At 40.9% G+C, this 21,863-nt stretch overlaps 2 protein-coding genes across 2 annotated transcripts in view; both read right to left on the reverse strand.

Moving 5' to 3' along the window:
* Ccdc7 (coiled-coil domain containing 7) overlaps positions 1 to 21,863 on the reverse strand; it is a 210,830-nt gene that overhangs the window by 166,085 nt on the left and 22,882 nt on the right. Inside the window, exons 4-10 of the mRNA XM_026778625.1 lie at positions 16,292 to 16,403; positions 10,235 to 10,558; positions 9,138 to 9,230; positions 7,286 to 7,369; positions 1,807 to 1,827; positions 1,520 to 1,552; positions 282 to 436 (exon numbers count right to left, since the gene is read on the reverse strand). Of these exons, the coding sequence (XP_026634426.1) occupies positions 282 to 436; positions 1,520 to 1,552; positions 1,807 to 1,827; positions 7,286 to 7,369; positions 9,138 to 9,230; positions 10,235 to 10,507 (659 nt within the window). The 5' untranslated portion in view covers positions 10,508 to 10,558; positions 16,292 to 16,403. The remainder of the gene's footprint in view (positions 1 to 281; positions 437 to 1,519; positions 1,553 to 1,806; positions 1,828 to 7,285; positions 7,370 to 9,137; positions 9,231 to 10,234; positions 10,559 to 16,291; positions 16,404 to 21,863) is intronic.
* On the reverse strand, positions 14,623 to 15,507 carry LOC101993103 (myosin regulatory light polypeptide 9). Its single transcript, XM_005345927.2, has one exon. It carries the CDS (start codon positions 15,442 to 15,444, stop codon positions 14,926 to 14,928), a length of 519 nt encoding a protein of 172 aa, XP_005345984.1. The 5' UTR covers positions 15,445 to 15,507; the 3' UTR covers positions 14,623 to 14,925.

The raw sequence follows: 21,863 nt of genomic DNA on the forward strand, positions 1-21,863 counted from the left end.
GGGAGGAGTGGGAGGCTGGGAGGAGGCGGAAATTTTTTTTTCTCAATAAAAAAAATCTTAAAAAAAAAAAGAGCTAGTTCCAGGACAAGCACCAAAATTGCACAGAGAAACCCTGTCTCAAAAACAAAAACAAAACAAAATAAAACCCTTCAAAATCAGAAAATGTAACTAAACATTCATATATCATTTAGAAGGTTTTTTTAAAAGCAGGAACATTGAGTTAGTCTACATCCAATGCTAATTACTGACTTTAATTCAATTAATCCTTATATTTCACTTACGCATGCTTAGACAGCAGGGATCCCTTGCGCCCTTTCAAGCGAGTTTTCAGATCTTCAAATCTATGTATCAGTTTTACTATTTGTGCGATGTTCAATTTGAGCGTTTTTTCATCTGATGGGAGATCTCCTTCTAAAACGCTTTGTTCTTTACCTATCTGAAGTAACAAAATCGGCCAGTTACTAAAGACCCGCTTGATCTCATATTTCAAAAGCATTTCATTATTTCCTTCATCAATCTGAATAACTTGCATTTAATCTCATTGTTGGCCATATCCAAACACTGGTAGAGTAGCTACAAATGCAACGAAGGGCCCTTCACCATCAGTAGAACTACAGCTCACTCAGGATGTATATAAAAATCCAATAACAAATGCAACTCAAGAATATTTAAAAGAACAATTTAAAAGAATATTTAAAATACACCTATTTTTTTCTAAGAATACTCTGCTGTAATAAATTATAGACAATGATAAGGCCATGATCCTCCACTACCAAATCCCAGATGTCACTGTGCTTTCATTTTGCATGGGAAAACATTTAGAAACCTTTGGATGTCTCAAGCTTGTGGGATTAAAAACAAAGAGACGTTTCTGAGTGATGATGACATTTTCTGTCTTTACCCTTTAATTTTATATCCCAAATAACCAGCCCCCATCTCTCTTTAAAAGAGTGTTGAACTAGAGAGGATGATAAGCATAGCGAATGGGTGCAGAAAAATTCTGAACAATCCCTGAAGCTACCTGGGAAGTAATTCTTTCATGCTAGGGGAATACACATAATCTCTTCCAAAAGAGAATTAAAAGTCCTTGAAGACAGAGACCAGTTGCTCTCGATCTAATGGTTAAAGTATTTGAAAATCTAAAATGCAAAGGATATCATTTTAAAACAATTAAAAAGTCAATATGTGTATATTATGCATAATTTTTTAAGCAGAGGAGAGATTTTAAGTTGATAAATTCCTATCACTTTTATGTAAATCAAAAAGGAAAAGAGAGTGAAATTTTCATTGCTCTTTAAGAGAAAGAATGATCCAATTCTGTCCTGGACTCATGCAGAAAAGTCATATGCAAATTACTGATAAACATCTTCACTAGCAATTATTTTTCAAAATAAATTAAAATATTACTTTAGAATTAATGGTTATTGAAATATTTGATTTGTATGTTACTTTAGACAGATTTTCAAATGGCTCAAATACTTACTAATGTAACCAATAGTTAAGAAATTTTATATTTTACCTCCTCTATTTGGTTGACTTGTTGCTGAAACCACTTCATAAAAAAGGAATAAAAAGGAGAGAGTTAATACATGTGTCTTATGAGCCTGAATCTGCCAAGCACCATTGTTGACACTCTCACACACACATCATACAGGGTTCAGAATGGGTTAGAGCAACATACAAATGCAAATAGAGACTTAGAAATATCTAGCAGCAACCATGGAAGCCTGCAACTGCAAAACCTAGATCGTCTTTGTTTCCTATGCATTCTTTGTAGTTTAAGCTGTAATGAATTGAAACACATACCTTGAAAAGAGACTCCAAAATCTGGAAAACAAAGTTTTTGTTAGTATATTTAAAGATAAAGTAAGTATCATGCAACTCTTAAAATCTTAAATTTTAAATTTGCTAAAATAACTACAAATCTACAGTTTCAAAGCTATAATAATTTTGTAGATATGGCGTGTAGTCCATTGCATACATAACTATTACTTCTATTACTCCATATAATTTTGGAGTCAATTATTCACATCTAATATTTTGTTTGTGAAATAGAGTATCCAGAAGAGAGTCATATCTGTGTTATATGTTCTACAAGGGGTGATTAACTTATTTTAACACAAATGGTTACGGAGATGTGCAACTTCAGAGGAAAATCACCTTGGGCTATCTTATAATAGCCATTTGTTGTCTACCTCTGTGTATGACCTAGTACTCTTGTGACTTCTAGACCAATTAGTTTCCAGTGTACAGACAGATCCACAAGTTCCCTCAGCTGAATGGCTAGGAATGCATGAGCTGGCAACCAAGTCCCATAGCAAGGATTTCCCCACTGTTGTACAACCTGCCTACCTGATGTTCCTAAAAAAGTATTTGAAAAAAAAATGCTTGATTTATAATTGTTTTTGTTCTCATAATTTATGCCAAGACAGTTTATTTTTTGAGGAGATTGTTAATATTGCTTCCCTGTTTTCTTTCTCTGTTTGCTTGTCATTTGTCAACAGGAAGGCTACTGAGTTTTGTGCCTAAATTTTGTGTCCACTTATTTTACTGAATATATTTATGAGTAGAGTTTTTTGTTTGGTGGAATTGTTAGGGTCTTTTATATAGAGAATCATATCATCTTCAAATAAGGATATTTTGACTTCTTCCTTTCCACCCTAGGTGACTGAATCAGGTAATTAGTGGGGCCAGCAATCAGCTGCTGACTTTAAGTGACAACTTTTTGTTGTTGTTGTAGTTTTGAGACAGGGTTTCTCTGTGTAACAGCCCTAGCTGTTCTGGAATTAGCTCTTGTAGACCAGGCTGGTCTCAAACTCACAGAGATCCATCCACCTGCCTCTGTCTCCTGAGTGCTGGGATTAAAGGTGCATGCCACCACCGCCCAGCACACGACTACCTTTCATGCTGAAGTCTGAGGTGAACTAAATTGTGATTAATGGAGCTGGAGTGTAAAGCAAGTATATTAAATGCTTCCTAATGAGAGGATTGCATGCTTGTCTTGATTACTGTTAAAACTGCTGTGGCAAAACATAATGGCAAAGGTAACTTATAAAAGAAAGTGTTAGAGTCCATGAGGATGGAGCAAAGGCACCGTGGCAGGAACAGGCTGGAGCTCACACCTTGATCTGAAGTATCAGGCAGAGAAAGCACACTGGGGATGGCCTGAGCTTTTAAAGTTCCAAAGCCACCCCTGTGACACACTTCCTCCAACAAGGCCATACCTCCCAAACAGTTCCACCAACTGGGAACCAGTTTTTCAAATATGATTTATGCAGGCTACTCTCTCTCATTCAAATGCCCACATTCTACCCTATGGCTACCCTAAAGATGTGTGACCATATCATAACGCAAAATATACTGAGTCCAACTTCAAAAGGCTCTATCATTTTTCAGCCTCCACACTGTTTCAAAGTCCAATGTTCAGAATCTGTTGTCAGTCTCAAGTCATTCATTTAACTGTTAAAATCAAGATGCACAAGACATACTTTCAACACCCAATGGCACAGAACATACATTACTATTACAAAAAGGAAGGAACCCAGTCACTGGACCAAAACAAGGCAGACACCTAGCTGGGCCAAGTCCAAATCCCATAGCCAAGCTCTGTGTTTGTGCTCCAGCATTCTACCTCTGCTTCATGCAAGATACATCTTCTCTCTTGGGCTGTTCCACCACCCCAATACAGTCCCCTTGGCCAATATCCTAGGGCTATGGCACTTCTAACATCTTGATGGAGGGGTTGTGCCCCAACACAACCCAGGCTTCCTTGTCACAGCTTCACACAGGGCCTCTCAGGGCCTTTTGCCCTCTCAAGGCCTTCAGGCAGGAAAGTTTGCACCTCAGGCCTTTCTTCAATGTCCATATCACTTTTAGTAGAGACTTTGGTTCCAGCATTAAACTTTCTGGAGCATCTTTTCTCTTGAAACTGTACATTTGTATTGCTTTCTGCTCTTTTTCATTGTAGACCTGCATAAGAATGATTATTAGTAACTATGGGGCAAATTCATTTATAGGGTGCCTTGAAATCTCTCTCACCAAAAAAAAATTTAATTACTTTTATTTTTTTTAATTTTAGGAAACATAATTTTTGAAAATTTTATTTATGTATTTCTTAAATTTCATTTTACTTCCAAGTACAGTTTACCCTCCCACCCTTCGTTCTGTCTCCCCTCACCTCTTCCAGCCCACCCACCCCCTATCTATTCCTCCCAATGGGTAAGGGCTCCCATGTGGTATGGGAAGTCTTTCTGTATTTATTGGTTAATGAATAAATAAATAAGCTGCTACAGCCCCTTTGGATATCAGAAAATTAGGAAACAATCTTCCTCAAGACCCAGCAATACCACTTTTTGGGTATCTATCCAAAGGATGGTCAATTGCACCACAGGAACATGTGCTCAACTATATCATAGCAGCATTGTTTGTCATAACCAGAACTTGCAAATAACCTAAATGCCCCTTGACTGAGTACACAATGGAGCACTACATAGCAGAAAAAGATAACGGCATCTTGAAATTTGCTGGCAAATGGATGGAACTAGAAACATCATATTGAGTGAGGTAACCCAGACCCAAAAGACAATGATCATATGTACTCAATCATAAGTGGGTTTTAAACATAAAGCAAAGAAAACCAGCCTACAAATAACAATCCCAGAGAGCCTAGACAACACTGAGGACCCTAAGAGAGACACGCATGAATCTAATCTACATGGGAAGTAGAAATAGACAAGATCTCTGGAGTAAATTGAGAGCATGGGGACCATGGGAGAGGGCAGAAGGGGAGGGGTGAGACAAGGAGGGGAGCAGAGAAAAATTTAGAGCTCAATAAAATCAATAAAAAAAAGAAAGCTGGGGGCTCATATACTGACCCAAAAGCAGGAGGCAGGGAAAGCACACTGGACATGGTGGGGCCTTTTGAAGCCCCAAAGTTTAGCCCATGACACACTTTCGCTAACAAGGCTACACAACTTCCCAAACAGTTCCACTCATTGGGAACCAAGTATTCAACCACGGTCTATATGAACAACTTTCATTCAAAACACCACAATGTTTAAAGCTGAATTTTCAAAAATGACCTTCAGAAGGTCATGATCTAGGCAAGCACAGTGACTGTAAACACTGTGTGTTTCAACAGCAATGCTTGCAGAGCCAGAGAGATATAGGACACCACCTGAAGCAAATGTGCCGTCAATGGAGGGATTTAATACAAATGTTGGCTTTAAGACAACCAACATTTCATTCTTGTCTAGTAATGTGACATGGTTCAGTCACATTTCTTGGCTTCTACAAACTACTAAAAGAATACAATGTGGGAGTTTTTTTGATATATTTATGAGCTCTTTGTGTTTTTTCATCTTTGAAATACCTTTGTATGTCAGTGACCTATCTTTCACTTTTTGATCCATATTCATAATAATCATGATAGTCTCTCGTCACCAGGACATAATCCAAATGTTTTGCTTGTATGACTTTTTCCTGTCCTTTTCTCTTTGTGGATTTTTTTAATATAAGAGATTCAGGGTCTAATTTTAATATCGTTGAGTTTATCAGTCTTTCCTACCATGACTTGCATTTCCTTCTAATTATGATTTATATTTTGATTAACCTGGAGCTTAGTGATGGTTTAAACTGGCTGATCAGTGAGCTCCATGGATCCATCCATCTTTATCCTTCATGCCAGTATAAGGGTTACAGACATACATCAGCCAGCTTTTATGTGGATGCTGGGGTCTATCTCAGGTTCTCATGCTTGGACATCAGGCAGGCGCTTTACCAATGGAACTGTCTCTCTACCCTCTGAGTTCTCTACTGTTTTACATGTCTATAGGTCCACCTTCATCTAATAAAATATTGTTTGGAGAAAGATTTTGAAATATTCTTCTCTGAAATGAGAACTGAATGTAAAAATAATGCTAGAACATTTAAAAGGGGAAATATTTAATTGGAAAACACAAACAAAAAGTAGTAAGAACATTTGTACAAGATAAAGTAACGTGAAAAAGAGAAGCACAACGTGGAAGAATTAACCATCAAAATAAAATAGTTGTAAGGAATTATAAACAGACAGACGGAGAGGGAGGAAAGGGAAGATGGAGAAACAGCAAAGACAAATGGTGTCAGTTACACATTACAAATCAAGTTGGACATACATATATAGTATAGTAAGGAATATAAAGTACACGATATTATATATTATTAACTATATAATGTATATAGAACAAAAACTAAATATTGACCCTCACCTATAAATACTGAGTCTATTTTTCAAGCAACACAAGAAAACATCATAAAATAATCAGCTTTAGCCTGCTCCAGTGTCTTGCAAATGTAATCATGATCATGGTGTGTTTTAAAACTCACAGTGAGCAAAACATCATTTCACTTAATATTTAAAACAATATTTTTATTTTCAGTAGGTGTTTTGTCTGCAAGTTCACTCATATAAATTACATGTGTGCCTTGTACCTGCAGAGGCCAGAACCCGTGGGTGTTGGGTCTCCTGGAACACAGGAGTTACACAGGGTTGTGAGCCACCAGGTAGTATTAGGAACCAAATACGGGTAATTCACAAGAGCAACAAGTGTTCTTCACCACTGAGATGTCTATCTAGCCACACATTATTTCATTTTTGAAATATAATATATATGAAATAAAGATAATATATAAGAGCCGGGCGGTGGTGGTGCATGCCTTTAATCCCAGCACTCGGGAGGCAGAGGCAGGCGGATCTCTGGGAGTTCGAGGCCAGCCTGGTCTACAAGAGCTAGTGCCAGGACAGGCTCCAAAGCTACAGAGAAACCCTGTCTCGAAAAATTAAAAAAAAAGATAATATATAAGGAGAAATAATAATATATAAGGAAAATCAGGGAGTCAGGCAAAGTTGTGCTAACAGTATTTTTTTCATAGTATTCTTTACATACTGGGAAAGAATCCCCATGGTGATACTTGGTTTTCGTTCTTTTCAAACCTGTCTTTGGTTTGAAATTAACATTAATTAGAAAATGATTTTGATAATGCAAACTTATTTTTAAATGAGAATAAAATATAGAGATCACATTTGAAAGCACATATGACCATATTGCTACTTTAAAGAAAAATGCACAGATATACATGGCCTACATTGAGAATAAAGAAATATAAAAAAGATTCTCTAATGACCCTTGTCATCTTCCAAAAGATTGATTCCAGACTAATATGGCTGACTGTAAATCGCATCACAGTTTCTACCACCAAAGCAAGTTCCCATAGTTTACACTGGACACCGACTTGGAATACATACGTTACGTTCTTCCTTAACTGCTTCCTCCATCTGAGCTGCAAATTGTGAACAGTACTGCAAGAATGCATTCATATCATCACCAACCTTCCAAAAAGAACCACAAAACAGGGTTACTGTCAGTTTTAGAAACCACTTGTATACCCACTTGCTTCTTAATGTGTTTTAAAAGTATTTTAATTTTGTGCAATTTTCATCCTTTCGAACATGGGTGGCAAAAATCTATGTTTCAAATGTTAGCCCAGAAAACCCTCCTAAAAATAAAACATGAAAGAAAGTACATCCTAGGGAGTGATGAAACACAACACACTCTTGTTTTTCTGTTGGCTTAGTAGCTTCACCTAAATCTACTGATATTTTCACTATCATCTGAGGGCAGCAGCCCCCATTCACACCCCTACTCACAGCAGTCAGTATTGGCTGCTTAGACAGTGGTCTCGTGGGATTTCTGGTCCCATTGGCTCCAGTTAACACCTGCTAGGCTGCAGTTGAAGCTGCCAAACCTAGGTTTTAACTAAGTTTTTATTGTTCTATTTACCAAAAAAGACATGGGAGTCAGATGTTGGGGTGAAAACCTGCTAGATCAGAGAAGCCAAGAACCAACCAGCTGACTTTCCTCCTTAGCTGGAGACCCAGCAAGAGAAGTGTGTCTCCATTCATCCCAATCAAAAAGATTGTGAATCTCTAAGGCCCTCCCTACTCCTTCCTGTGCACCCCCCCCCCTTTTCCTGGGCTCTCTGTACTTTCGATGGCTAATTCTTGTCAACTAATCATTGACTCCACCTTCTGATCCAAGGTAAATTTCATTAACATAGTTTCACAATGCGATCAAATATCCCACTACAACATCAAGGAAGCTTCTTTTTGTAGCCGATAGGAGACCACCATAGAAACTCACAACTGTCCAGAATGCAAAAACAATTGACCATGGGGTGCTCATCCCCAGTAAATACATCCACAGCACAGCCCACACGGAATAACAATTGATAAATAACAATTAAAAAATGCAGGTGCAAACATATGGTTGAGTCAAACAAATGTGACCAGCAAGACGGCTCCGCAGTAAAGAGTTCCCGGTGCTCCTGCAAAAGAGCAGAATTCAGGGCTCACAAAGCCCTGCCACTTTTCTCGACTCCAGAGGCACTACCACTGCATGTGCTCATTCACACATACAGATAGGCACAAAAGCACGGAAATACAATTTAGAAGAGACCTTAAAAAGTTAAAACAAGCAAAAAATGAAACTAAACCAAAACAAAAACCCATTGAAAAGAGAACCATGCTGTTACGTTAATAGCTACATTATAACAAAATGTACAACAAAGATATTTTCTAGGTCTCAAAAACTTTGGGGTTTTTTTCCACTTTAAAAACTAGCAAAGAAGGTATTTTTAATTTCATTTTATTATTTATCTGCGAGGGGAGGGAGTTAGGAGTGACTCATGTTTGCCTGCCACAGAAAACCTGTGGAGGTCAGAGTACAACCTGCAAGAGTTGGCCCTCCCCCTCAGCCACATAGGTCTCAAGGATTAAACTGAAGTTTGTTAGGCTTGGTGGTAGGCACCTTTAGTCACTGCCCCATTTGGCTGGTGCAAGAATACTGTCTTATATTCAACTCAAGCAAAGTAACCAAGCTCATATTTAAAACTCACCACAGAGGCAAGATTGTAAAAAGCAGACTACAGACAGTGAAGACAGGAGTTGGCAGAGGCTGGAAACACTAACAGGTCTATCAAGTGTGGCAAGAGGATCTCTGTATGGATAGGAGTCCATTCGGACAGCGTGTGTTTATTCCAAAGGCAAGGGTTAACCCTTTCAACATTGAATTTATTTCCTTAGCTTATGTAACACATACTGATAAAGATATGCCTTCCTCTTTAGGTTTCGTCAGTGTTTTTTCTCCATCTTCATCCACAGTTCCATATGTATTTTCCAAAGCAGTAACAACCTTAGAGAAATGCAAATCAAGTTGAATTTGTTGTTGTCAAAAATGCTAAAGTCATCACACCATGATTGTATAGATGTCACTTGACAGCCAGTGGCAGGAGGTTCACTTTCTACCTTTTGACTCATCACGTATCATTAAGACAATGCCTGCTGAACAGTGCTTAATCCTACTCCCTAGCCATGGGGACATCCCAAAACTCTTCCTTCTCTATGTGAAAAAGTAGCAAAAAGAAAAAATTTATTCACGTGCCTGTGAATAGCTGAAGAAAGCAGAGTTTTCCTCAAAGTCTGATTATCCTTTGAATATTGCATTTAAAGAAAAAGAAATATAAAGAGCAAAAAGCAATAAACTTTAAAAGACATTCTCCAAGATGACACTCTGACCAGGTATCTTGGAAGCATGATGAACTCTAATTTTTACATTGGTGTCTTCCTTGTTCTCATTTAAAAGAGGATTTACAATTTGACTGACAATCATTATGTAAAAAGGAACTTAGAGAAACATTAAGTACTATGATTTCTGAGGTGCAGACAAGAATGGCCGCAGCTGGCACGAGATCTCAAAACGCCTATACCGACAAATCCCTGCTTATGAAGAGTGTAAGCAGGTTAGCTAGGAATTTTGCATTTAGGAAGACAGTGTGTTCTATGCTAAACTGTTTTCCTTGAAATTCTGATACATGCTCGATAGAGAATACTTTAGGTCCTCAACCCTCTGCGTACTGTGTTTCTAATGATATCTTCTGGTCCCCATCTACTTAACTCATCACGATTCATTTCCAGAGGAACTAAGCATGTCTCACATGACTTCAGACAGAGAACACTCATAGCCCTGGCTCTGTTCTTTCTAATCTCCCTCCCACATGCTGAATGTAATAAATCTTATCTTTGATATAATGATATACAGAGTCCATCATAACTGATTCTATTCTTACACAACAGCAACCTCCCCCCACTAGTGACCATCTTGGGAATTACCTCAATAGGACACACAACAAATCTTACCATCTTCAGGTGTTTGGTAATCCTCCTGACCATTTCATCTTCTGCTATTAATTCCTTTGTCTTACTTGATGGTATTGGCAAGGCATAACGTACAACTGATTCTCCTGTGGGTGGAGACCTTAGGACCATTGGTTCGATCTTATCATATTGTGACTTGGCATTACGTTTTTCTTTTGGCTTAGGCGATGAGTTGAGTAGTCCTTTTTTATAAGGTAATTCTGGAACACTTGTCAATTTCTTATTAATGGTTGATAGGGGCTGTGCCCGTTTCATTTTTGTGGCTGATTTAGCATCCAAATTACATGTGAAAAATTCAGTACCTCCCTGTGAACAAAACATTAAGAGATTCAAAGAAAAAAAATCCTACTCCATTCACTTAATTAACCAAGAAAATTAAGTTATTCTAATGAAATTCATGTACAATGCATGTTTTATCATTATGGTAGGTTGCAGGCTCCTCAGATGACATTGTTACAGACTGTGGACAGTTCTGGACAGGCTCAAGTACTGGGCTACTGGGCGCTGGTTTCCCTATTGTGTGAGGTACTTTAAGAGGTGTGGCCTAGCTAAAGGGCATTCACAAGCTAATGCTGAATTTGAAGGTTTACACCTGCTCCCCAATTTCCTGTTTTCTGCTTTTCGTGAGCAACTTCATCCTCTACATGTTTTCCCATTGTAAAGTCTCAAAAGCATAGAGTCAAGTGGCTATAGAATGAACCTCTGAATCTGTGGGCCAAGGAAGCAATGTGTCATAGAAATGCAAAACGACATCCACCAGGCCTCTTCTGGGAGGAGCTGCCGTGATAGGTTTGGCTACTTTTAATGGCAAGTGAAATAAAACAATGGAAATATTTAAACTCAAGCATGCAACCTAACCATGAAAGAGGCATTATGAAGCTAAAAATGCACCCTTTACACACACCATCTTTCCCATTTTGCATGTGATTAAACTTGAGCTCCGAGAAGCTGGTCAGAGGACAACTCAAAAACCTAGGAAGTGTTATAGTTGGAATTTCAATAAAGACCAATTTTTCTGTATATCTTACTTCTTTTCTACCCTACTTGCTCCAAGTGTTACCATTTATTTGTCTTTAAACTTTACAGCATTTTGTATGAGTGAGTGATGAAGTAAGTGAAAAAATTTCAGATTTGAAATTGCAGCAGGATTATCAATGACTCCAGAGAGGGTCAATCTAAAAATCAACTTGGGATTACAAAATAGAGGGGCTAGCCTGACCACAAGCCATGAGAAATTTCGAAAAGTGACCCAAATCTGATTTGTATACGGGAGATCTAGGAAGACAGAAGGCAACAGAGGTAGCAAGACAATGTTCTCAGCGGAACTACAATTCTGCTCTTATTTTCCCTATAAGTCATGTCTCAGTTTTTACCATTCTTCCCAGAGCTACACTGTGGTAAGGAAATACCGTCTAGATAGGCCCACACTCTCATTCTCATGCCTCTTTCTTCTCTGAAACCTGTTGAAGACGCAGACCATTGTCTGCTCCCAAAGAATGTAAAAACATACCAGATCACAGAGACTGTGGGTAGAGCGGCAAATTGGCTTTCGTGGCCTGACACTGCCCATAGCCTAGTGCCCCTGCTGTGGGATGAACTGTGACCCAGAAGACATACTGAGGTTTTAACCCCTGCAAACCCTAAATATGACATCATTTGAAAAGGGGGTCTTTTCAGACATGAAGTTTAGGTGATGTGAACTGGATGAGGTCACTAAACCTAGTGACTGGTCTCAGGGTAAGAAAGGCATGTAGCAAGAGAGGCATATATCAGCAGGGTAACAGGGGTGTCCCTGCAAACTGAGGCGTGTGGAGGCTTGCTACCTGCTACTAGAAGCTAGGTAAGCAATAACGTTTCTTCTTTTTTTTTAAACATTATTTTTTTAAATATTTATTTGTTTATTTATTACATATACAATATTCTGTCTGTATGCCTGAAGGCCAGAAGAGGGCGACAGACCTCTTTACAGATGGTTGTGAGCCACCATGTGGTTGCTGGAAATTGAACTCAGGACCTTTGGAAGAGCAGGCAATACTCTTAACCACTGAGCCATCTCTCCAGCCCCTCTTCTTGAGACTCTTCTCTTACACACAAGTTGATTTCAATTCTAGTTAGCTTGTGGTTATAGCTGCCCCACGTCTTTGTCCGAGTTGCTACAATGAAATATCATAAACTAAATGACTTACAAACAACACGTTTGTCACATTTATGAAGGATGGCAAGTCCAGTGTCGTGTCACCAGCAGATCTGGTGTCAGATAAACCCCAAACAACAAACTATTGATCCATCTGTCTGTCTTCTCTTGATGGTTGACCAGCCAGGAACTTCCCTAGACCTCATTTATACAGTCCCTAGTTCCATTCGTGAACACATTGACCTGATGACCCCATCCATCACCTTTCAAAACTACTAGCTCCTCAGACTATCATCTTGATCACCTTGGAGATCAGGATCTCAACACAACAATTCCAGGAGAGAAGGCAACAAATCTTTAGACCATGAGGATAGTCCAGCACTGAGTGAGAAATATACACATGCATACATGGATCCACATGCATACTCTCCTTGTATTTCCTGAGAAATACATAGAGATTAGATATTAAGACTTTTAACAGTTTCTTAATAACAAACCATCAGGCAAAGTAGCGATTTCACTCTGAGTGCATATAAGCTAACAAGATAAGACAATTTGACATGAGAAAAACACAATCATCAGAGAAGTAAAACTACAGACAGAAAAATGCATCATGTATGAAGATCATACCAGAGAGATCGAAAAATACTTAAGACAGAGAAAGAATACAGGCACTAGAAACAGGGGTAAGTGGTGTTTTAGAAGACCTAGATGGAAATAGTACAAGTGAAAATGGAAAGCATAACTGACCACACCGCTGCAGAACGGGTTCGTAGGATGGATGATCAGACCGAGGTGACAGGATAGAGAGCACCATTCAAAAGCAAAGCTACACAGAGAGAAAGTAGAGAGACGAAGGGTAAGTTGAACAGATGTGTTGAACTTCGCAAATGCCGACAGACAGATAATAAGAGAAAGAGAAAGCAAAGAGGAAGAAATACTCCAACAAATAATAAAGATCAATTTCTCAGACCTAAAGAGTACCAGAAGGTACAGATCAAAATATTCTCAGAATGCTCATAGGAAACAAACAAAAACACAAAACACATCAGAAAGAAACATAAGCATCTAAAAGGGAAAAATAAAACTTTCAGAGAGAACATGAAACCTAAAAAGGAGGGAAAAAATGAATGATACCATTTAATATTTCTATTTTATCAAAATTTCAAACTCATTAAGGATTAAAAAAAACACACAGTTCAAAAAAATCAATCAGTAAAAGGAATGAGCTGGGACTAAGGCTATGACCTGGGGCTGGAGTCCACGTCCCCTGCCACCACCAGCTCAGTCAGAGTAAGTGGTGAAAGAAGACGGCCAAGTGGCCTGCGAGGGTCACTGAGCAGTTTCTCATGGCCAGGATGCCTCAAACCAGGAGTGTGGTAGTCACTCCTTATCATCAGGAGTTCAGGCCTGTCTAGCGAGGCTAGCCAGGTTCAGGATGGTTCATTTTAGTTGGGTCCTCCAAACTGAGCACTCTTTGAACTTAGGAGATTGGCCACAGAAAGATGATCAGCTCAAATCCTAACCAGTTTCCTCACCCCTGGCCTCAGCATTTTCTAGGCACTCATGCAGTGAGTTGTAGTAACTGGGAGCTCTCTCCTGCCACTCGTCAAGCCAGGGAATAGGGAGTTCCCACTGCCTGCTCTGCCACACCTCCTCTTGCCCATGCAAAAGCAAGCCTCTTGCCTCTCTCCATGGGAAGTTCTGTCTACAGTTCAAAGTGCGTCCTTCCCCAGATCCTGTCCATTTCAGGAAGATGAGGCTGAGACTTTCATTCTTGATTTAGGTCTTTGCTCCTTAGTGGACAACAGTCAATCCTATCCTTTTAATCTCGCACTAAGGGTGTGATCCATTTGGATCGCAAGCTTCTCGACCATCTTCGTGTGATTTCCCCACCCATCTGAGGTCCAGCTTCACTCCAGCTCCCAGGATCCAGTTCTAGGATTTTCCCTGCTGGAAGGCAGATCCAAGATGGCATCTGGTGTGGGAGGTCCTTCTGTCCATGTGTTGCTTTTATCTTTTATTATTTTATTTTTTATTTTATTTATTTATTTATTTATTTATTTATTTATTTTTGGAGGCAGTGCTCAGCCTTGTATTAGAGGCTGCTTCCCCCGGCAGTCTCCCTCTGTACATTCCTTTGTGCTCTGGAAACCGGACAGGCATAGTGCTGATTGCCATCCTCCACTGGGACATGGAAAATGTGTGCGGGACTTTGTGAGGATGCTGGGAATTAGTGTTCAACACCAAGACCGGGGTGCTTTCCTCCTCAGGGCAGCCCAGGAATATGGGGGCACGCCTCGGGGTGGCCATCTTCAGCTGCCTCAGCCCCACCCTTGGCTGCCCTCCCCACTGCAGCTCTTCCTTAAAGAGATCCCTTCTAGGTGCCTGAGGCCATGGCAGACCCCCCCTGCCTCACCCTGTGGGCCTTCCGGTTCATTTCCTACGCTGGGAGCCAGAACCCCAACTCCTCATGAAGGGTAGTGTGTGTGTGCTGGGGAAGTGACTAGGGTAGGGTCTGGGCTAAGCTAAGGATAGCCTAGTCATCTTTGTCCTTGGCGCCGTGTTTGAGGATGCGGGTGAACTCCACGTAGTTGAAGTTGCCCTTCTTATCAATGGGTGCCTCGCGGTACATCTCATCCACCTCCTCATCTGTGAATCGGTCGCCCATGGTGGTGAGCAGCTCCCGCAAGTGGTCCTCATGGATGAACCCTGAGGCCTCCTCGTCAAAGCAGGCAAAGGCGTTGCGGATCACATCCTCAGGGTCGGTGCCATTCAGCTTCTCCCCAAACATGGTGAGGAACATGGTGAAGTTGATGGGTCCTGGCGCCTCACTCATCATGCCCTCCAGGTACTCATCCGTGGGGTTCTTCCCCAGAGAGGCCAGCATGTCGTGTAGATCCTTCTTGTCAATGAAGCCATCACGGTTCTGGTCAATCATGTTGAAGGCCTCCTTAAACTCCTGGATCTGGGACTGGTCAAACATGGCGACGACATTCGATGTAGTCCTCTGGGGCCGCTTCTCGGTGGTCTTGGCTTTGGCCCTCTTGCTGGACATCTTGGCTTCAGGTGTTGGGGCCTCCCTGCTGCAGAGAAGAAAAGTCCTGGACGGTGCGGCGGTGCTGCGGTGCTGCGGGAGCTGGCTGGCTGATCCATGTGTTGCTTTTATTGATTAATGAATAAAGAAACTGGCTTGGTAAGTCCTAGGACCTAGGACTTACCACAGGGCAGGGAACCCTGACTGCCCATTGGACTGGAGAGGGAGGGGGAGAAGGGTGGGAGGAGGGGGGGAAGGGTGGGAGGAGGGAGGGGGGGAGGAGGAGGAGGAGGGAAACTGGAGGCAGGGAGGAGGTGGAAACTTGTTTTTTTTTCCTTTTCTCAATAAAATAAAAAAAAAAAAAAGAAACTGGCTTGGCCTATAGCAAGGGAGAAGGAAGGTAGAGTTGGGGAGAATCCATGGAGCTGCTGCCAGAGACAGACCTGCTGAAATTTTGCTGGTAGGTCATGACCTCGTGGTGATGCACAGATTAATAGAAATGGATTAAATTAATATGCAAGAGTTACCCAATAAGAAGCTAGAGCTAATGGGCCAAACATTGATTTAATTAATACAGTTTCTGTGTGATTATTTTGGTTCTGGGTGGCCGGAATGAACAAACAGCCTCTTCCAACAGGCATCTCTACTCACCTTGAACAGGAAGACAAACAAACAAAAATAAAAAAACCACAAAGAGCTCACTGCAATCAGTTTGTTGGCAAGAGAGCTGGAGAAGCCCAAGAAAGGCTCGAGCACCAGGTCTTTCTTTAACGCTGAGCCTCCGGACTTAGACTCCAGTACAACTCAGAGGAGCAAGAGGATTCCATGTGATGAGAAGCCATTCTTTGTATCAAGCAGGATTACTTACTGTGCTGCTGCAAGATCTGTTATCCCCTCTGAGCTTTCGTCATCTAGGAGGCAGGGCCTGGACTGTATGCTGTGTTGGCTTGATGGGAACGCACTTTACTCTCAAGGAGGATCTGGATTCCCTCAAGGAAGAGTTAGAGCAACAAAATCTAATCAGAAAGGCTCACGCCAGGAAATGCCCAAACCAAATGAAGGACTTGAGCAAAGAAAAACAACTTCAGAACATAAATGGGGACGTGGGCTCTATTCTAGCCTGGACCGACATTGCAGAGTGGAGTAAACAGATCTGTCTGCTGACTTCTGAGGTAAACACCTCAAAACCAGAACCCTCTTAGCTGTGTACTTCACTTGCCTACCACTGTGAGGGATTTCAGAAGAGCGCTGCTCCCATTGGCAACATCTTAAACAGTGTTCATGTTACCATGGAGGCAATCCTGAATGCACAGAATGGAATTACGGCAGAGTGATGTGGAGAGTAATTTAAGTAAACAGATTGTCCCATCACCATCAGTCACACCAAAAATTGGCAATAAAACCCCAGGTGACAAGGTAGGTTTGGCCTGGGAGCTGTAAATAATTCTGGGTGGACATTGCTAGCTCTAGGATTAGATTCGTTGGCTTTTGATTCTTTGTTCCCATTCATTTAATCCCAGTCTGGGAATCACAGAAGTCTTGTTGGGATTTTTCTCAAATCTCTTTCAGGATTTGATAAGTGTAAGAAGTATTCAGTGGAGAACTACATTTTCCCTTTGAGTGGGTTCCAGTGGTTCTCAACCTTCCTAATGCTGTGACCCTTTAGTACAGTTAGTTCCTCATGTTGTGGTGACCCCCAATGATAAAATTATTCTTGTTGCTACTTCATAACTGTAATTTTGCTACTGTTATTAATTACAAACTAAATATCTACTCTGCAGGGCATCTCACATTTGACCCTGTGAAACATTGAGATTCATTGTTCTGGATTGTTTGCCTACTCCAACTGCACAGAAAGAACGAGAGAAAGCAGTCATGACACAAATGTTTGGTCCAATAACCTGACAGATATGAATGCTGTCTAGTAGTTTTAAGCCTTTCAAGGCTGCCATCTTTCTTTATCAGACATTCAATTTGGTGTTGTCTATTTTTCATTAATTTGATGTTTTTCCATGAGAGTGTTTACATTTCTCCTTCTATTTTTTTTTTTTTGCCTTAATACTGTCTTTGTCTACCTGTATTATTTCACTTTGCTGGGGGTTAAAGAATACTTTAAAGTCATCTGGGCACTTTAGGATACATGATGACTCATGCTTTTCTGATGCTTTCTACACGACATTCCCATCCTTAATATATGTGTGTGTGTGTGTGTGTGTGTGTGTGTGTATACCATTTCAGATGTAACAACCAAATAAAGCTCTAACAGTGGACTGAGAATGAAAATAAACAAGTTAAATGTACAAAGATTAGACTAACCATAGTGGCAAATACATGTGATTCCTGTATTTGGAAGGCCGAGGTGGGGGGAATCATGAGTTGGAGGCCACCCTGGGTTACAAAGGCAAAACAGTAAAGATGAAGAGGAGGAGGAAGGGGAGGCTGAGGGGAGGGGAGCAGCAGCAGCAGCTGCACAAAAGCTGACACAGATTTACAGCATTTACACTCTGGAACACGTGAGAGTCAATGTTCACACCAGTTTCTAAAAGTGAAAATAACTAGTATAAGGCTAGCAAAATTGGACTCGGTGGTTTTCTATAAAGAGGACACGAGTTAGGGAGTTAGGGAAGGGGAGTTCTATCTGGGAGAAGTTAAAGGGTTGAATATGATCAAAAGGCACTGCATAAAATTCTCAAAAATTAATGCTAATTAAAAACAACAAAATAAAGAAAATTTTATATTAAACATATGCGCAAAATAAAAAGAGAAAATATAAGGATCTATTGGCTGGAACAAAACAAATATGATTCAGGCTTGGGTACCCACTATCTAATATTAAGAGGGTCATTCAACATATTTATAATAGTGTGGTAAGATTTTTAACTTGTCAGAAATTCTGGAAAAGTTCTTTGTATCTTGCTTACACATTCGTGTGAAATATCACCATCGGTGAACATAGTAAACTATCTTAGCAACTAGAACACAAAATAACAAAAAAATAGCAATGGCATTCAGCCGGACAACATGCCGAGAGTGAGAAACCCAGGGACCTTCATCTTTAATGGGATGTCTCAATCAAATCCCTCCCCTCAGGGCTCAGGGAACCCTACAGAAGAGGAAGCAGAAAGACTTAAGATCCAGAGGGCATGGAGAACACCAAGAAAACAAGACTTTCTAAACACAGTAAGACTCACGCACATATGAATTCGTACAGGTTGAGGCAGCATGCACAAACCTGAGTGTGTCTATGCTAGACGGGACCAGGGCTAACGGTGGACACGAGCCACCTTCACAAATCCAGAAGCTCTCCCTAATTGATAATTGTGCACACATGAAAAACTACTGTTCTCTCATAGACTCTTGCTGAGTACACAAACCACTCAAGGGCAGGCCCGATACTGGCAGTAAATGGCCAGTCCAAGAATTCAATGACAGTTTTGGAGGTTCTTTGTCTCATAACATTTTTTGCTATGGCTCTCTCTCTCTTTCTCTCTCTGTCTCTCTTTCTCTTTGTCTCTCTGTTTCTGTCTCTCTCTGTCTCTGTCTCTCTTTTTTAGAGGTCCTTTGAGTATATACCATGTTTCCAGGTTAGTGTTTTTATGGGATTTCTCTAAGTGTGAATGTGTATGTTTCTGTATCAATGCTTTCCTAATGCTTTTTCTTAGGTTCTTTTCTTTTATTAGGCTCTTTTTCTTGTTTGTCCTATTCTGCTTATCTTAATTATTCTACTTAATTATATACCTTTTGTAGATGCCTGTTTGTTTCCTAATGAGAGAGAGCAAGAAAGGATGAGGATTTGGGTGGGTGGGAGGTGGGAAGATCTGGGAGGAGTTTGGGGACGGAAAACCATAACCACAGTAAATTGTATGAAGCAAGACCTATTTTCATTAAAACATTAGTGATGGCATAAAATAAACCATTTTAATAAAGGTTTTAAAGACCCAATTTCTCAAATACATTGGACATGGTTTCTAATGTCAGTGACAAGTGCTTATTGACACAATTGTGGATTTAAAAGGGTCTGCCCTTTCTGAATAGAAATAGAGGAGGAGTGGGTGGATGGACTAGGGATGGGGTGAGAGGAGACAAGGGAGACTGCGGTCAGGATATTAAAGCATAAATAAAAATGAAATAGTTTTACTTGTGAGCTTTAATTAGCACTTAAGCCAACAGCAGACATTTCTGGTAAAAGTCTAAGAGGCTTCTTATAAAAAATTTCACTATGCACATCCAGAGACAGGGATGTAAATTTCAAATATGTGTGAGCAAAAACATGGAAGTCCATTGTCTGGAACATGAAAGACTCCAATGCTTACTTGACTTAACTTTCCTAGAGAGCTGTCCGGGAGGAAGTAGAGGGCATAGGAATACAGGCACTCTAGAGAAGCTTAGCTGTAATAGGGACTAAATGCTCTATTCCTAGAGGGAAGAAATGTGGTCAAGGGGAGTTTCCTAATGAGGAGAAGTACAAGTTTCATCTTGTGAGAGGCTCAAATGTATTCTTATCCAAACGTATCCAGAACCTGTACGTGTGACCGGAAGGTCTACTTGTAGATGTCATCAGTTCGGGTTCATGTTAGACCTCAAGAGACCTCAACTCAAGGGCTTTCTTACACAGAGTGAACACACAATATAAGCACACAGAGAAGAGAATGTCCCTGCATGTGGTACAGATACTGGAGCGATATGTCTCCAAGACAAGGGCAGTGATGGCTGCGAACAAGCTCAGAGGTGAGCGGAGCTATACAGTCTCCCTAAGACTCCCCAGGAGCAACCTGCCCTGGAACCACCTCGACTTTGAGCTTCTATCTCCAGAACTAGGGGATGATCATCTTTCATTTCAAGCCACAAAATCAGTCCTGCCTTGTTACACTAGCCTCAGACAACACACACACACACACACACACACACACACACACACACACACACACACACACAGCGATGGGAATGAACCAATGGGAAACAGGGTCCGAGTGGCAGAGATCCAGCTGCTGAACAAATGCCCTTGAGAAACAAGAAGGGGTCTTAAAGACGGCAACGTGCTTTAGGCAGATATGAAAAAAAAACTTTCATGGAGCAAACATGTGGGTTACTTTAAGTAATGAGTAACAAAAAGGACACAACACTTAGTGATCAGAGACAGGCCCTAACAAATACATCCACGAAGTTCCAATAAATAAAAGATGGAGCCCTCCTTCTAACAGTCTAGGAGGCGGCTCGGATGTCACCATTTATTCGCTTGTCATTTCCCACCATTATTAACAGTTATTTGGTGATTTATTTCACCAGGTTAATTTTAAGCCTAAAATATTGAGCACAAAAATGTGCCTGGGTCAGGAGGGCCATTTTGGGAAAACAATGAACTGCGTTTGATTTGGCAGCCCGAGGAACCAGTGGGTCTGGTGACGGTTGGCAAGGATGCACTTGCCGTAGTGCCTAACCCGCCCCTCTCTATTTCAAGAAGGCAGCACCTCCCACCTGCTCCCTTCTTAGAGGAGTGTTACCTGCTGACGCTGTTGTGAGTTGTCTTACTGGGTGGCTTGGCTTCGAGGAGGCAGGCTGTAAGGTGAGAATCTATTTGCCTGAGAAAGTTGTAAAGTCCGAGTCTCCTAGACTTCTTTGGAAGAAGCCAGTAAACTCTCCAGACAACAGCACTGCCCCAGTACAAACAGACATTTGTGCTGAAAGGGAAAGGCGGGCCTTTGCGCCCAGGGTGGTAACAACCGACCACAGGGCACGCGCCTCGCCTACCATGATCCTTTGCGAAACGACTACGGGGCGTGGCACGTGACCCTTGGCTCCTCAGGTGTCCACAAAACGCAGCAATGACCGCAGGGCGCAAGTCAGCTCTGCTACTTAAGCAACTACAAGAAGTCCTGTAGGTACCAGAGATCATGGGCGCCTAGAACACCTATGCCGCACTTTTTTTTTTTTAAAACACATATGTTTAAAAAGCAAACAGAAGCGGGCGGTGGTGGCACACGCCTTTAATCCCAGCATTTAGGGGGCAGAGGCAGGCAGATCTGGGTCAGTTCGAGGCCAGCTTGGTCTACAAGAGCTAGTTCCAAGACAGGCTCCAAAGCTACGGAGAAACTCTGTCAAAAAAACAAGAAAAAAGAAACGGAGGGGGGAAAAAAAGCCAACAGAAAGCTTACAGTGCCCTGCTAGCAAACAAGGATCAGTGGCTTTTCCAGAAAGGAAGAGGAGAGTGACTGTTATAGATTTTCACAGAAAATAAAACAAAGACATAAAAACCAAAGTAAATAAAATGCTTTGGGATGCTAAGGGAGAGGTGTGTCTTTAAGTAATTTCTTGCTCTAATGACTGACATTAGGAGTAGCCCTGAGGTTGCAATGTCATGAGAGTGCTCTAGGTACGTACATTTAATGGTCACTTATTTTCTGGGAATGAAGAGAAGGTTTTGTTTATGTGCAATAGCAAAT

The sequence above is a fragment of the Microtus ochrogaster genome, chromosome 4 (genome assembly GCF_000317375.1).
Source record: "Microtus ochrogaster isolate Prairie Vole_2 chromosome 4, MicOch1.0, whole genome shotgun sequence".
Lineage (NCBI taxonomy): Eukaryota > Metazoa > Chordata > Mammalia > Rodentia > Cricetidae > Microtus > Microtus ochrogaster.

Bases quoted from the DNA above. Each gene is read 5' to 3' on its own strand.
- LOC101993103 (XM_005345927.2), bottom strand. From the start codon at position 15,444: ATGTCCAGCAAGAGGGCCAAAGCCAAGACCACCGAGAAGCGGCCCCAG.